Here is a 14,452-nt window from a genome sequence, read left to right on the forward strand (position 1 = left end):
TCCCCTTTCCCTCATCTCCCTCCTCCTCACTTTCTGCCACACCATCTCCCCCAGTACATCTCCCCCTCAACTTCCATTTCACTTCCCTCACTACCTATCTCCCTCCCCCTCACTCGGCATTACTCCTACCTCCTCACCTTCTGCCTCACTACATCTCCCCCTCCTCAACTTCCATCCCACCACCTCCCTCACCATCTCTCTTCCCCCACCCTCATGCTCCAACAGGGTTTTGGGATTGAAGTTCAATTTTAATTTACTGTCTCCATCTCCCTCCATTCCTCCCATCCCTGTGGGATCTTACTTTGTACAAATGAGGGTTTCCGCCTCTGAGAGGGGACTTGCAGGGAGTATGCCCCCTCCCAGGGAGGCTACGGGGTGGAGGAATTTCTCTCTATGGACATTCTGTGGGATCGCCTGCTCCTGTTGGAGACTGCAAGTGAACTTGAGCTGCGAAGAGACCAAACCAGGGGAATCCTTGGGATTCCTGGGAATCTCCATCCGCATGGCACTCAAAGTGAGGAGGCTTGTTCTGGGTGAGAATCCCCGACACCATCTACTGAGAAACTGAAAGAGAGGGGCGACCTCGGAAAATATCAACCCATCTTATCCCTTCTGTGGAAAGCTCCCGATCTAACCTCAGCCAAATTGGGAGCTCAGGCAGCAGAACAGAGTAAGATCCCAGAAACATACTGGGTGGCCCCCAGATTTCGTTTCCCATGAGAGGTGGGTGGAGTGGTCCAAAGATTCCTTCATTCCCGGCTCAAGAGTTCTGAAACATAGACACTCCCCCTCCCCCCCGCCCGGCCCCTGAGGTCCCCCAGGGTCCATCACTCGCTCAGGAGAAAGGTGCAGAGCAGAAGGACAAGGAGGCTAGCAGCAGGGAAGAGGAGCATGCCCCTGACTTGCTCTGCCCCGTTCATGCACCCATCAGGAGCAATTCTGGATCCATTTTCCGGGAAGACGAACTGGAGGTTATTCACATTCGCCTGGATCCACTGGGAGAAGGCGGCCACTTCGGTGTAGACTCCGGGGCGGTCGGGTCTTCCGCAGCCTTCTCCAAAGCTCACGATGCCCACCTGTATCCAGACCCCGTTGACAGAGAACATGAGGGGACCGCCTGAGTCCCCCTGTGAGGGATGGGAATATGGAGTGAGACCGAGAGGCAGTATTCCGCACCGTCCCATCACACACTCCCGGGGTCAGACACAGAGTGAATCTTCCTCCACACCGTCCCATCACACACTCCTGGGGTCAGACACAGAGTGAATCTCCCTCCACACCGTCCCATCACACACTCCCGGGGTCAGACACAGAGTGAACCTCCCCACACACCGTCCCATCACACACTCCCGGGGTCAGACACAGAGTGAATCTCCCTCCACACCGTCCCATCTCACACTCCCGGGGTCAGACACAGAGTGAAGCTCCCTCCACACTCTCCCATCACACACTCCCGGGATCAGACACAGTGTGAATCTCCCTCCACACCGTCCCATCACACACTCCTGGGGTCAGACACAGAGAGAAGCTCCCTCCACACCGTCCCATCACACACTCCCGGGGTCAGACACAGAGTGAATCTCCCTCCACACCGTCCCATCACACACTCCCGGGGTCAGACACAGAGTGAATCTCCCTCCACACCATCCCATCACACACTCCCGGGGTCAGACACAGAGTGAACCTCCCCACACACCGTCCCATCACACACTCCCGGGGTCAGACACAGAGTGAATCTCCCTCCACACCGTCCCATCACACACTCCCGGGGTCAGACACAGAGTGAATCTCCCTCCACACCGCCCCATCACACACTCCCGGGGTCAGACACAGAGTGAATCTCCCTCCACACCGTCCCATCACACACTCCCGGGGTCAGACACAGAGTGAATCTCCCTCCACACCATCCCATCACACACTCCCGGGGTCAGACACAGAGTGAATCTCCCTCCACACCGTCCCATCACACACTCCCGGGGTCAGACACAGAGTGAATCTCCCTCCACACCATCCCATCACACACTCCCGGGGTCAGACACAGAGTGAACCTCCCCACACACCGTCCCATCACACACTCCCGGGGTCAGACACAGAGTGAATCTCCCTCCACACCGTCCCATCACACACTCCCGGGGTCAGACACAGAGTGAATCTCCCTCCACACCGCCCCATCACACACTCCCGGGGTCAGACACAGAGTGAATCTCCCTCCACACCGTCCCATCACACACTCCCGGGGTCAGACACAGAGTGAATCTCCCTCCACACCATCCCATCACACACTCCCGGGGTCAGACGCAGAGTGAATCTCCCTCCACACCATCCCATCACACACTCCCGGGGTCAGACACAGAGTGAATCTCCCTCCACACCATCCCATCACACACTCCCGGGGTCAGACACAGAGTGAACCTCCCCACACACCGTCCCATCACACACTCCCGGGGTCAGACACAGAGTGAATCTCCCTCCACACCGCCCCATCACACACTCCCGGGGTCAGACACAGAGTGAATCTCCCTCCACACCGTCCCATCACACACTCCCGGGGTCAGACACAGAGTGAATCTCCCTCCACACCATCCCATCACACACTCACGGGGTCAGACACAGAGTGAAACTCCCTCCACACTGTCCCATCACACACTCCCGGGGTCAGACACAGTGTGAATCTCCCTCCACACCGTCCCATCACAAACTCCTGGGGTCAGACACAGAGTGAATCTCCCTCCACACCGTCCCATCACACACTCCTGGGGTCAGACACAGAGTGAAGCTCCCTCCACACCGTCCCATCACACACTCCCGGGGTCAGACACAGAGTGAATCTCCCTCCACACCGTCCCATCACACACTCCCGGTGTCAGACACAGAGTGAAACTCCCCACACACCGTCCCATCTCACACTCCCGGGGTCAAACACAGAGTGGAACCCCCTCCACACCGTCCCTTCACACACTCCCGGGGTCAGACACAGAGTGAAACTCCCTCCACACCGCCCCATCACACACTCCCGGGGTCAGACACAGGGTGAAGCTCCCTTCACACTGTCCGATCACACACTCCCTGCTTCTCGCCTTCTGGCTGCATTTTAGTCCCACCCTGTTTATATATGGTCATCCAGTAAGGAAGGGGGCAAGGAGGGATGAGGATGTCCTAGTCAACTTGCTCCTGGGGCTGGCGAAATCCGCCATCCGTGGGTCTTGGAAACGGGTGGTTGGAGGATCTCCCCAGGCAGACTGCCTGGCAATGTTTAGGGGGTATGTTCGTGCCCGGGTAACTATTGAAAAGGAACACGCACAGTCCACAGCGGCCTTGGAGGAGTTTCGAGACCGTTGGGCTCCGCGGGGTGTAAATGCCATCGTGGATAGGGCTGGCAACATTCTGGTGTAATGTCTATTGTCTACTTGTAGTGCAGTAATTGTGTTTGCCACTGTTTTGTATATATTGTATAGCACCGAAATTTGTAATAAAGGATTTTGTAATAAAAAAAAGGGGTCAGAGACGGAGTGAATCTCCCTCCACACCGTCCCATCACACACTCCCAGGGTCAGACACAGAGTGAAACTCCCTCCACACCGTCCCATCACACACTCCCGGAGTCAGACACAGAGTGAAACTCCCTCCACACCGTCCCATCACACACTCCCGGAGTCAGACACAGAGTGAAACTCCCTCCTCACCGTCCCATCACACACTCCCGGGGTCAGAGACGGAGTGAAACTCCCTCCACACCGTACCATCACACACTCCCGGGGTCAGACACAGAGTGAATCCCCCTCCTCACCGTCCCATCACACACTCCCGGGGTCAGAGACGGAGTGAAACTTCCTCCACACCGTCCCATCACAGTCCCGGGGTCAGAGACGGAGTGAAACTCCCTCCACACCGTCCCATCACACACTCCCGGGGTCAGACACAGAGTGAATCCCCCTCCTCACCGTCCCATCACACACTCCCGGGGTCAGACACAGAGTGAAGCTCCCTCCACACCGTCCCATCACACACTCCCGGGGTCAGACACAGAGTGAATCCCCCTCCTCACCGTCCCATCACACACTCCCGGGGTCAGAGACGGAGTGAAACTCCCTCCACACCGTACCATCACACACTCCCGGGGTCAGAGACGGAGTGAAACTCCCTCCACACCGTCCCATCACACACTCCCGGGGTCAGAGACGGAGTGAAGCCCCCTCCACACCGGCCCATCACACACTCCCGGGGTCAGAGACGGAGTGAATCTCCCTCAGCATCGTCCCTGCACGGCTCACCTGACAGGCGTCCTTGTTTCCCTGGGGCACGCCAGCACACAGCATATGGTCGGTGATCGGTTGGACCTCCTGGAGGACAGTGTTCCCATTGTTGTACATTGCATCACAGGTCTCGCGTCCAATCAGATTCACTGAAACCTCCTGCAGCGTGCCAGGGTTGCTGAGACTCACTGTGGGGCAGGCGGCAGAGTGAGAGCCGGTCAGCAGGATGACGGACACCCACCCTTCCCGCAGGGATAAACACCTCCACACAAAATTGACTCCAGATGTAGTTTTTTGTAGAAGCAACCCGTGGTGTGTGTCGATAGTCACAGGGGGTTCCCGGGAGTGTGTCGGTATTTCAGTATGTACAGGGGGTCCCGGGGAGTGTGTCGGTATTTACAGGGAGTTCCACGGAGTGAGTGGGTATTTACAGGGGGTCTCGGGGAGTGTGTCGGTATTTACAGGGGGTCCCCGGGAGTGTGTCGGTATTTACAGGGGGTCCCCGGGAGTGTGTCGGTATTCACAGGGGGTCCCGGGGAGTGTGTCGGTATTTACAGGGAGTTCCACGGAGTGAGTGGGTATTTACAGGGGGTCCCGGGGACTGTGTCGGTATTTACAGGGGGTCCCAGGGAGTGTGTCGGTATTTACAGGGGTCTCGGGGACTGTGTCGGTATTTACAGGGGGACCCAGGGAGTGTGTCGGTATTTACAGGGAGTTCCACGGAGTGAGTGGGTATTTACAGGGGGTCCCGGGGAGTGTGTCGGTATTTACAGGGGGTCCCGGGGACTGTGTCGGTATTTACAGGGGGTCTCGGGGACTGTGTCGGTATTTACAGGGGGTCCCAGGGAGTGAGTGGGTATTTACAGGGGGTCCCGGGGAGTGTGTCGGTATTTACAGGGGGTCCCGGGGACTGTGTCGGTATTTACAGGGGGTCTCGGGGAGTGTGTTGGTATTTAGAGGGAGTCCCAGGGAGCGTGTCGGTATTTACAGGGGGTCCCGGAGAGTGTGTCAGTATTTACAGGGGGCCCCGGGGAGTGTGCCGGTATTTACTGGGGTTCCCCGGGACTGTGTCGGTATTTACAGGGGGTCCCGGGGAGTGTGTCGGTATTTACAGGGGGTCCCCGGGAGTGTGTTGGTATTTACAGGGGGTGTCGGGGAGTGTGTCGGTATTTACAGGGGGACCTGGGGAGCATGTCGGTATTTACAGGGGGTCCAGGGAGTGTGTCGGTATTTACAGGGGGTCCCGGGGAGTGTGTCGGTATTTACAGGGGGTCCCGGGGAGTGTGTCTGTATTTACAGGGGGTCCCGGGGAGTGTGTTGGTATTTACAGGGGGACCTGGGGAGCTTGTTGGTATTTACAGAGGGTCCCCGGGAGTGTGTCAGTATTTACAGGGGGTCCCGGGGAGTGTGTCGGTATTTACAGGGGGTCTCAGGGACTGTGTTGGTATTTAAAGGAGGTCCTCGGGAGTGTGTCGGTATTTACAGGGGGTTCCCGGGAGTGTGTCGGTATTTACAGGGGGTCCCGGGGAGCATGTCGGTATTTACAGGGGGTCCCCGGGAGTGTGTTGGTATTTACAGGGGGTCCCGGGGAGCGTGTCGGTATTTACAGGGGGTCCCCGGGACTGTGTTGGTATTTACAGGGAGTCCCCGGGAGTGTGTCGGTATTTACAGGGGGTGTCGGGGAGTGTGTCGGTATTTACAGGGGGTCCCCGGGAGTGTGTCGGTATTTACAGGAGGTCCCGGGGAGCGTGTCGTTATTTACAGGGGGTCCCGGGGAGCGTGTCGGTATTTACAGGGGGTCCCGGGGAGTGTGTCGGTATTTACAGGGGGTCCCGGGGAGTGTGTCTGTATTTACAGGGGGTCCCGGGGAGTGTGTTGGTATTTACAGGGGGACCTGGGGAGCTTGTTGGTATTTACAGAGGGTCCCCGGGAGTGTGTCAGTATTTACAGGGGGTCCCGGGGAGTGTGTCGGTATTTACAGGGGGTCTCAGGGACTGTGTTGGTATTTAAAGGAGGTCCTCGGGAGTGTGTCGGTATTTACAGGGGGTTCCCGGGAGTGTGTCGGTATTTACAGGGGGTCCCGGGGAGCATGTCGGTATTTACAGGGGGTCCCCGGGAGTGTGTTGGTATTTACAGGGGGTCCCGGGGAGCGTGTCGGTATTTACAGGGGGTCCCCGGGACTGTGTTGGTATTTACAGGGAGTCCCCGGGAGTGTGTCGGTATTTACAGGGGGTGTCGGGGAGTGTGTCGGTATTTACAGGGGGTCCCCGGGAGTGTGTCGGTATTTACAGGAGGTCCCGGGGAGCGTGTCGTTATTTACAGGGGGTCCCGGGGAGCGTGTCGGTATTTACAGGGGGTCCCCGGGAGTGTGTCGGTATTTACAGGGGGTCCCGGGGAGCGTGTCGGTATTTACAGGGGGTCCCGGGGAGCGTGTCGGTATTTACAGGGGGTCCCCGGGAGTGTGTCGGTATTTACAGGGGGTCCCCGGGAGTGTGTCGGTATTTACAGAGGGTCCCGGGTGTGTGTCGGTATTTACAGGGGGACCCCGGGAGTGTGTCGGTATTTACAGGGGGACCTGGGGAGCATGTCGGTATTTACAGGGGGTCCAGGGAGTGTGTCGGTATTTACAGGGGGTCCCGGGGAGTGTGTCGGTATTTACAGGGAGTCCCCGGGAGTGTGTCTGTATTTACAGGGGGTCCCGGGGAGCGTGTCGGTATTTACAGGGGGTCCCCGGGAGTGTGTCGGTATTTACAGGGGGTCCCCGGGAGTGTGTCGGTATTTACAGAGGGTCCCGGGTGTGTGTCGGTATTTACAGTGGGTCCCCGGGAGTGTGTCGGTATTTACAGGGGGTCCCCGGGAGTGTGTCGGTATTTACAGAGGGTCCCGGGTGTGTGTCGGTATTTACAGGGGGACCCCGGGAGTGTGTCGGTATTTACAGGGGGACCTGGGGAGCATGTCGGTATTTACAGGGGGTCCAGGGAGTGTGTCGGTATTTACAGGGGGTCCTGGGGAGTGTGTCGGTATTTACAGGGGGTCCCGGGGAGTGTGTCGGTATTTACAGGGGGACCTGGGGAGCTTGTCGGTATTTACAGGGGGTCCCGGGAGTGTGTCAGTATTTACAGGGGGTCCCGGGGACTGTGTTGGTATTTAAAGGAGGACCTCGGGAGTGTGTCGGTATTTACAGGGGGTCCCTGGGAGCATGTCGGCATTTGCAGGGGGTCCCGGGGAGTGTGTCGGTATTTACAGGGGTTCCCCAGGAGTGTGTCGGTATTTACAGGGGGTCTCGGGGAGTGTGTCTGTATTTACAGGGGGACCTGGGGGGCATGTCGGTATTTACAGGGGGTCCCCGGGAGTGTGTTGGTATTTACAGGGGGTCTCGGGGAGTGTGTCGGTATTTAGAGGGAGTCCCCGGGGAGCGTGTCGGTATTTACAGTGGGTCCCGGAGAGTGTGTCAGTATTTACATGGGGTCCCCGGGACTGTGTCGGTATTTACAGGGAGTCGCCGGGAGTGTGTCGGTATTTACAGGGGGTGTCGGGGAGTGTGTCGGTATTTACAGGGGGTCCCCGGGAGTGTGTCGTTATTTACAGGGGGTCCCGGGGAGCGTGTCGGTATTTACAGGGGGTCCCTGGGAGTGTGTTGGTATTTACAGGGGGTCCCGGGGAGCGTGTCGGTATTTACAGGGGGTCCCGGGGAGCGTGTCGGTATTTACAGGGGGTCCCCGGGAGTGTGTCGGTATTTACAGGGGGTCCCCGGGAGTGTGTCGGTATTTACAGAGGGTCCCGGGTGTGTGTCGGTATTTACAGGTAGACCCAGGGACTGTGTCGGTATTTACAGGGGGACCTGGGGAGCATGTCGGTATTTACAGGGGGTCCCAGGGAATGTGTTGGTATTTACAGGGGGTCCTGGAGAGCGTGATGGTATTTACAGGGGGTCCTGGTGTTCTTGATACCTGGCCCCAGAGAAAAGGGTGGAGGACGGTGTGTCGGACGCCCGGTCGGGTGCAGGTGGTGAAGGACAGTCCCAGTGGGAGCAAGAGGACCGTTTGTCAACGAGTGGGGTATCTAGCTAATTCCTTACCGCTTTCCCCGACGTGTCCCCAGCCGGTGATGTAATAACCGGGACCACAGCTGAACTTGTAGGTGCTGCTGGGGAGGCAGATGGGAATGATGTAGTCGGAGAAGCTGATTGATCTGGGAAGTCTCAGCAACGCGATGTCATAACCCTCTTCAGCAGTCCTGTATTTGCTGTGTATCAGAATGTAGGCGACCGACGACGAGTTTTCATGAGTGTTGATTCCATTCTGCTGATATCGCCCGAAGTATAGCAGATATCTGCGCACCAGATTGCTGGGCGGTGGGGAGAAAGATGTTTCCCAGCAGTTAGAACCGCAGCAAATGACCCTCCACACCGTCCCATCACACACTCCTGGGGTCAGACACAGAGTGAATCTCCCTCCACACCATCCCATCACACACTCCCGGGGTCAGACACAGAGTGAATCCCCCTCCACACCGTCCCATCACACACTCCGGGGGTCAGACACAGAGTGAATCTCCCTCCACACCGTCCCATCACACACTCCCGGGGTCAGACACAGAGTGAATCTCCCTCCACACCGTCCCATCACACACTCCCGGGGTCAGACACAGAGTGAATCTCCCACCACACCGTCCCATCACACACTCCCGGGGTCAGACACAGAGTGAATCTCCCTCCACACCGTCCCATCACACACTCCCGGGGTCAGACACAGAGTGAATCTCCCTCCACACCGTCCCATCACACACTCCTTTTTTTTATTACAAAATCCTTTATTACAAATTTCGGTGCTATACAATATATACAAAACAGTGGCAAACACAATTACTACACTACAAATAGACAATAGACATTACACCAGAATGTTGCCATCTCTATCCACGATGGCATTTACACCCCGCGGAGCCCAACGGTGTCGAAACTCCTACAAGGCCACTGTGGACTGCGCGTGTTCCTTTTCAATAGTTACCCGGGCACGAACATACCCCCTAAACATTGCCAGGCAGTCTGCCCGGGGAGATCCTCCCGCCACCCGTTTCCAAGACCCTCGGATGGCGGATTTCGCCAGCCCCAGGAGCAAGTTGACTAGGACATCCTCATCCCTCCATGCCCCCTTCCTTACTGGATGACCATATATAAACAGGGTGGGACTAAAATGCAGCCAGAAGGCGAGAAGCAGCCCACGCAAATATGCAAAAAGAGGCTGCAGCCTCACACACTCCATGTACATGTGGTACACGGTCTCCTCCAGCCCACAGTTCCCCCCACACCGTCACGTCACACACTCCTGGCGTCAGACACACAGTGAGGTTCCCTCCACACCGTCCCATCACACACTCCCGGGGTCAGACACAGAGTGAAACTCCCTCCACACCGTCCCATCACACACTCCCGGGGTCAGACACAGAGTGAATCTCCCTCCACACCGTCCCATCACACACTCCCGGGGTCAGACACAGAGTGAATCTCCCTCCACACCGTCCCATCACACACTCCGGGGGTCAGACACAGAGTGAATCTCCCTCCACACCGTCCCATCACACACTCCGGGGGTCAGACACAGAGTGAATCCCCCTCCACACCGTCCCATCACACACTCCGGGGGTCAGACACAGAGTGAATCTCCCTCCACACCGTCCCATCACACACTCCCGGGGTCAGACATAGAGTGAAGCTCGCTCCACGCCATCCCATCACACACTCCCGGGGTCAGACACAGAGTGAATCTCCCTCCACACCGTCCCATCACACACTCCCGGGGTCAGACACAGAGTGAAGCCCCCTCCACACCGTCCCATCACACACTCCTGGGGTCAGACACAGAGTGAAGCTCCCTCCACACTCTCCCATCACACACTCCCGGGGTCAGACACAGAGTGAATCTCCCATCACACACTCTCCCATCACACACTCCCGGGGTCAGACACAGAGTGAAACTCACTCCACACCATCCCATCACACACTCCCAGGGTCAGACAGAGTGAACCTCCCACCACACTGTCCCATCACACACTCCCGGGGTCAGACACAGAGTGAATCTCCCTCCACACTGTCCCATCACTCACTCCCAGGGTCAGACACAGAGTGAATCTCCCTCCAGACCGTCCCATCACACACTCCTGGGGTCAGACACAGAGTGAAGCTCCCTCCACACTCTCCCATTGTGGTGAACTATGTGCCTGTCGGGACACGCCCCCTGCTGACTGCTCCTGTGGCTCCTCCCACAGGCCCCTGTATAAAGGAGATCTGAGGCCTGATGCTCGGCCTCAGTCTCCAAGACATTGTATGATAGACATTCACTCCTGGTTCCTTCTTCCAGTCAATAAAAGCCGATATCTCGCCTTACGTCTCAGTGTGAGTTATTGATGGTGCATCACCCATCACACACTCCCGGGGTCAGACACAGAGTGAAGCTCCCTCCACACCGTCCCATCACACACTCCTGGGGTCAGACATAGAGTGAAGCTCGCTCCACGCCGTCCCATCACACACTCCCGGGGTCAGACACAGAGTGAATCTCCCTCCACACCGTCCCATCACACACTCCCGGGGTCAGACACAGAGTGAAGCTCCCTCCACACTCTCCCATCACACACTCCCGGGGTCAGACACAGAGTGAAGCTCCCTCCACACTCTCCCATCACACACTCTCCCATCACACACTCCCGGGGTCAGACACAGAGTGGAGCTGTTCTGATTGCGCTGGGAGAAATTGAGGAAAAACTGCTTTATGAAGGTCTTGAATTGCTTGGAAATTGGTTTCCAACGTTCCTTGAACTTCTAAGTGAGCGGCTGGTTTAGAGTGGAAGCTTCGTTTGGAGTTTTTCTGCTAGTTTGGACGGGGTTCGTTGACGGCTTCGAACTGCGTAGCACCCTGCTGTGGCCGCTGGCAACTCGCCGTGAAGCAGTTTCGCTCCCAAAACCGGAGGCAAACGACGTTGTTTGTCCCCACTGACATCGGGGCAACCTCCTTCCATCTCTATCGTCGGGATTCTCGTTCGGTGTTGGAGCTGAACCGTCGTTTGAGACGTCTCGACCTCTCACGGCCTGGAAGTTTCTACAGGACTAACGGAGCCTTTCCTGGCATTGGAATTTCTGGCACGCAGCCAGCAAGGTACCGTCGAGTACAAACTTTTCCCGCCAGTTACTCAACTCACTCCGAGACTTTATAACCAGCACCACCGTATCATTCTCGGTTCAGACACACAAGTAACATGCCGGACCAGTCTGCAGGGAGTCGCAGGCCTGCGGGGAGTTATGCAAAGGCGGCTGCCTCTCCGGCCTCGGACAACGCCCTGTTTCGGACAGTGAAAGTTGAACGCGGGGTGCAATGTATTTTGCGAACTGGAACTACGCTGGAAAAGTGCGCGGAAGCTATGGAGGACTTGTTGGGGAGAGGTGGTGTTTTGGCCGCTGAGAAGGAGTTCGGGAAGGCGGTGTTTTACCTGAGGAATGATGAGTTGGTGCATCGGGCCCTCAGTAGAGGGATCACGGTGGAGAACATCTTTTTACAGATGGAGCTAGTGACAGCTCCCACACAACGCATCGTCCTCGGTCACGTACAGCCTTTCATCCCCAACGAGGACCTGCTTCCCGCATTGGCCTGCTTGGGGCAAGTACGGTCAGAGATAACTGCCATCAGGCACAAATTCAGGAGGCGCACCCTCCGGACCGTAATCTCTTTCCGGCGACAGGTATTCATGAAACTGGAAAGGGAGGATGAAGTTGAGGGCCGGTTTACTGTCCGACACGAGGGGGTAGATTATCAGGTGTATTGGAGCTCTGAGCGCCCACGGTGCCATGCGTGCGGGGAGGTGGGGCACTTTCGGAGGGACTGTCCTAGCACCCGAAAACCCAGGGAGTCCACTTCAGGAACTAGTGCCCCAGCTACCTCTGCCCGTGATCCCATTCCTGCTCCTACACCTGTGCCGACCCCTGCTCCTGCTCCTGCCCCTGACCCTGTCTCTAACCCTGCCCCTATTCCTACGTCTGCTCCTACCCCTGTTGTTCAGGCGAGTGTTCCTGGGGCTATGTGCAGGGAGGTTCAGGCGAGGGACAGGGTGGAGTCTGTGCGGGGCAAGAAAGCGAGGAAGAAGTCGAAACACGTGAAGAAGTCGGCCCCCGAGACCGCAGAGCTCACGCCCATTTGCCCTGAGGTGGAGAGGGAGGCTCGGGGAAGAGTACGGTTGGACGGGGCGATAGGAGCGGAGAGTACCGCGCTGTCGGTGAATTCCGCACCTGTGTGCTCCTCCAGCTTGAAGAGGAGATGGGATTGTTCCCCCAAGAGGGCAGAGAATGCAGATGAGGGGGAGTCCCAGAAAGGGGTGGGGATCCGGGTGGGAGTTGTGTCTAACCCTGAATCCCCAGATGTAGCCACCAGTCCTGTGGTGGGTGGTGTGGTTGTGCATGAAGCTAGTGCTGGGCCTGTTTGCACGCCTAAAACAGACCTGGAGCCCTCCACCCAGGACTTAGCAGTAAGCGCCTCCCTGGAGGCAAATGTACAGGTGGAGAGGAGACCAGGCTCTCTCACAGTCAGCATCAGGCTGCCAGTGAATCCATTGGGCCAGAGCTGCTGGGGTCCTCTTCATGCCTGTCTCCTGGGGAGGGTGATGTAACCTGCATGCCGACCCCATCAACTAATGGCCTGCAGGGAGTCCTTTGGGATTTTCCCTCCATCGTCGCAACTGTGGGTAAGACTGCTGCGACGGTGGAGCGGGAAGGTATAGGGGAGGTACCCGCTGAGCAATGTAGGTTACGGGGCAGCCACCTTATACACCACATGAGGAGGACGGTGGGGGATCTGTCTGCAGTGAAGGGTTGGAGGGGGATTCATTTGATAGCGAGACAATGGACATCCTCACCCCTCCAGAGAGGTCCCCATTGATACCTGTGGAGGAGATCAGAGAGTTTATTCACTCCTCTGTTGGTGCAAAGCATCGGCCTAAACTAGCCTCGCTTCGCTGGCCTAGCATGCCGAGGCTGGTGAAGTCCCTGAGGGTCATCCTCAGACGGAAGGAGAAGGAGAAGAGGAATGCTGTGTCAGGGAATGACAGACGGTAGCTGAAATCCTTCCTGGATGACCTGGTGCGGGTCATCAGGATGAAAAGCAGCCTCGCTCCTTCGGGAGATGGTGGGTCACAGGATAGCGATGGTAGCAGTCGGGCCCGGAAAGCAAAGGATATTCTCGGTTTTCTTCGGGAGAGTGCGGCTGAGGGCGCCATCGCTCTCAGTGGGAAGGGGACTGGTGCTGAGGCCTAGTGTGCTCCCGACATGAAGCTTACCATAGCTAGTCTCAATGTGAACGGTAGCAGGGGCTCTCCCCGCAGGTATAACAATCTCTCAGTCCTCAGGGATGGGAGATACGCGGTGAGTTTCCTGCAGGATACCCATACCACCCCGCTTGGCTCCTGGAGTGGCAGGGTGGGGTCTACATGAGTCACCTTAGCTCCAACTCTAGTGGGGTGGCGATCCTGTTGGCCCCAACCTTCCGGCCAGAAATCGTAGGAGTCCAAGATGTTGTGCCCGGCCGTCTGCTCCACCTGGCTGTGCGCCTGGATGGTGTACCATTACATTTTATCAACATGTACGCTCCGAGGCGCGGGGTGATGCAGACGCGCCTATTCTGTCAGCTGTCCACCTTGCTGAGTTCCATCGACCCGGGGGACTGCGTCATCCTCGGGGGAGACTTCAACTGTACCCTCGAGGTGGAGGACCGCTCGGGCCTCCAACGCGACCCAGCATCAGCTAGTCGGCTCCTTTGACTTGGTGGACAGCTGGCGGAATCTTCACCCCGACTCTAGCGCCTTCTCCAGAAGATCTAGAGAGGGGGGTTCCCGGATAGACCGCCTGTATATCTCTCGGGCTTATATCTCTTGCGTGTCGGCGTCCTCCATGCGGCCGGTGTCGTGCTCGGATCATCACCTTGTGTGGATGGAATTTACTCCTCTGCACCCTCGGGTGGGGTCTGGATATTGGCACTTTAACAACCGGCCGCTGGAGGACAGCCGATTCCGTGATTCATTCCGAGCGTTCTGGGCCACCTGGAGAGGGAGACGGAGAGAGTTTGGCTCCCTACGGCTGTGGTGGGATGTGGGCAAGGCCCACATCCGGTTTTTATGTCGGGAGTACACTAGGGGGGTCGACAAAGAGGCGGGGCTCT

The 14,452-nt window shown here is 57.3% G+C and overlaps 1 protein-coding gene across 2 annotated transcripts in view; it reads right to left on the reverse strand.

The window, feature by feature from the left end:
- Positions 1 to 190: 190 nt before the first annotated feature.
- Positions 191 to 14,452, reverse strand: part of LOC132382894 (serine protease 33-like) — a 98,424-nt gene continuing 84,162 nt past the window's right edge. Inside the window, exons 7-9 of one of the 2 annotated variants that reach the window (XM_059953432.1) lie at positions 8,332 to 8,600; positions 4,272 to 4,441; positions 191 to 1,127 (exon numbers count right to left, since the gene is read on the reverse strand). In XM_059953432.1, coding sequence (XP_059809415.1) covers positions 828 to 1,127; positions 4,272 to 4,441; positions 8,332 to 8,600 — 739 coding nt within the window. In that variant the 3' untranslated portion in view covers positions 191 to 827. The remainder of the gene's footprint in view (positions 1,128 to 4,271; positions 4,442 to 8,331; positions 8,601 to 14,452) is intronic. The other variant, XM_059953431.1, reaches the window with a different exon arrangement.

Source organism: Hypanus sabinus, chromosome 29 (genome assembly GCF_030144855.1).
Source record: "Hypanus sabinus isolate sHypSab1 chromosome 29, sHypSab1.hap1, whole genome shotgun sequence".
In the NCBI taxonomy this organism is placed as follows: domain Eukaryota; kingdom Metazoa; phylum Chordata; class Chondrichthyes; order Myliobatiformes; family Dasyatidae; genus Hypanus; species Hypanus sabinus.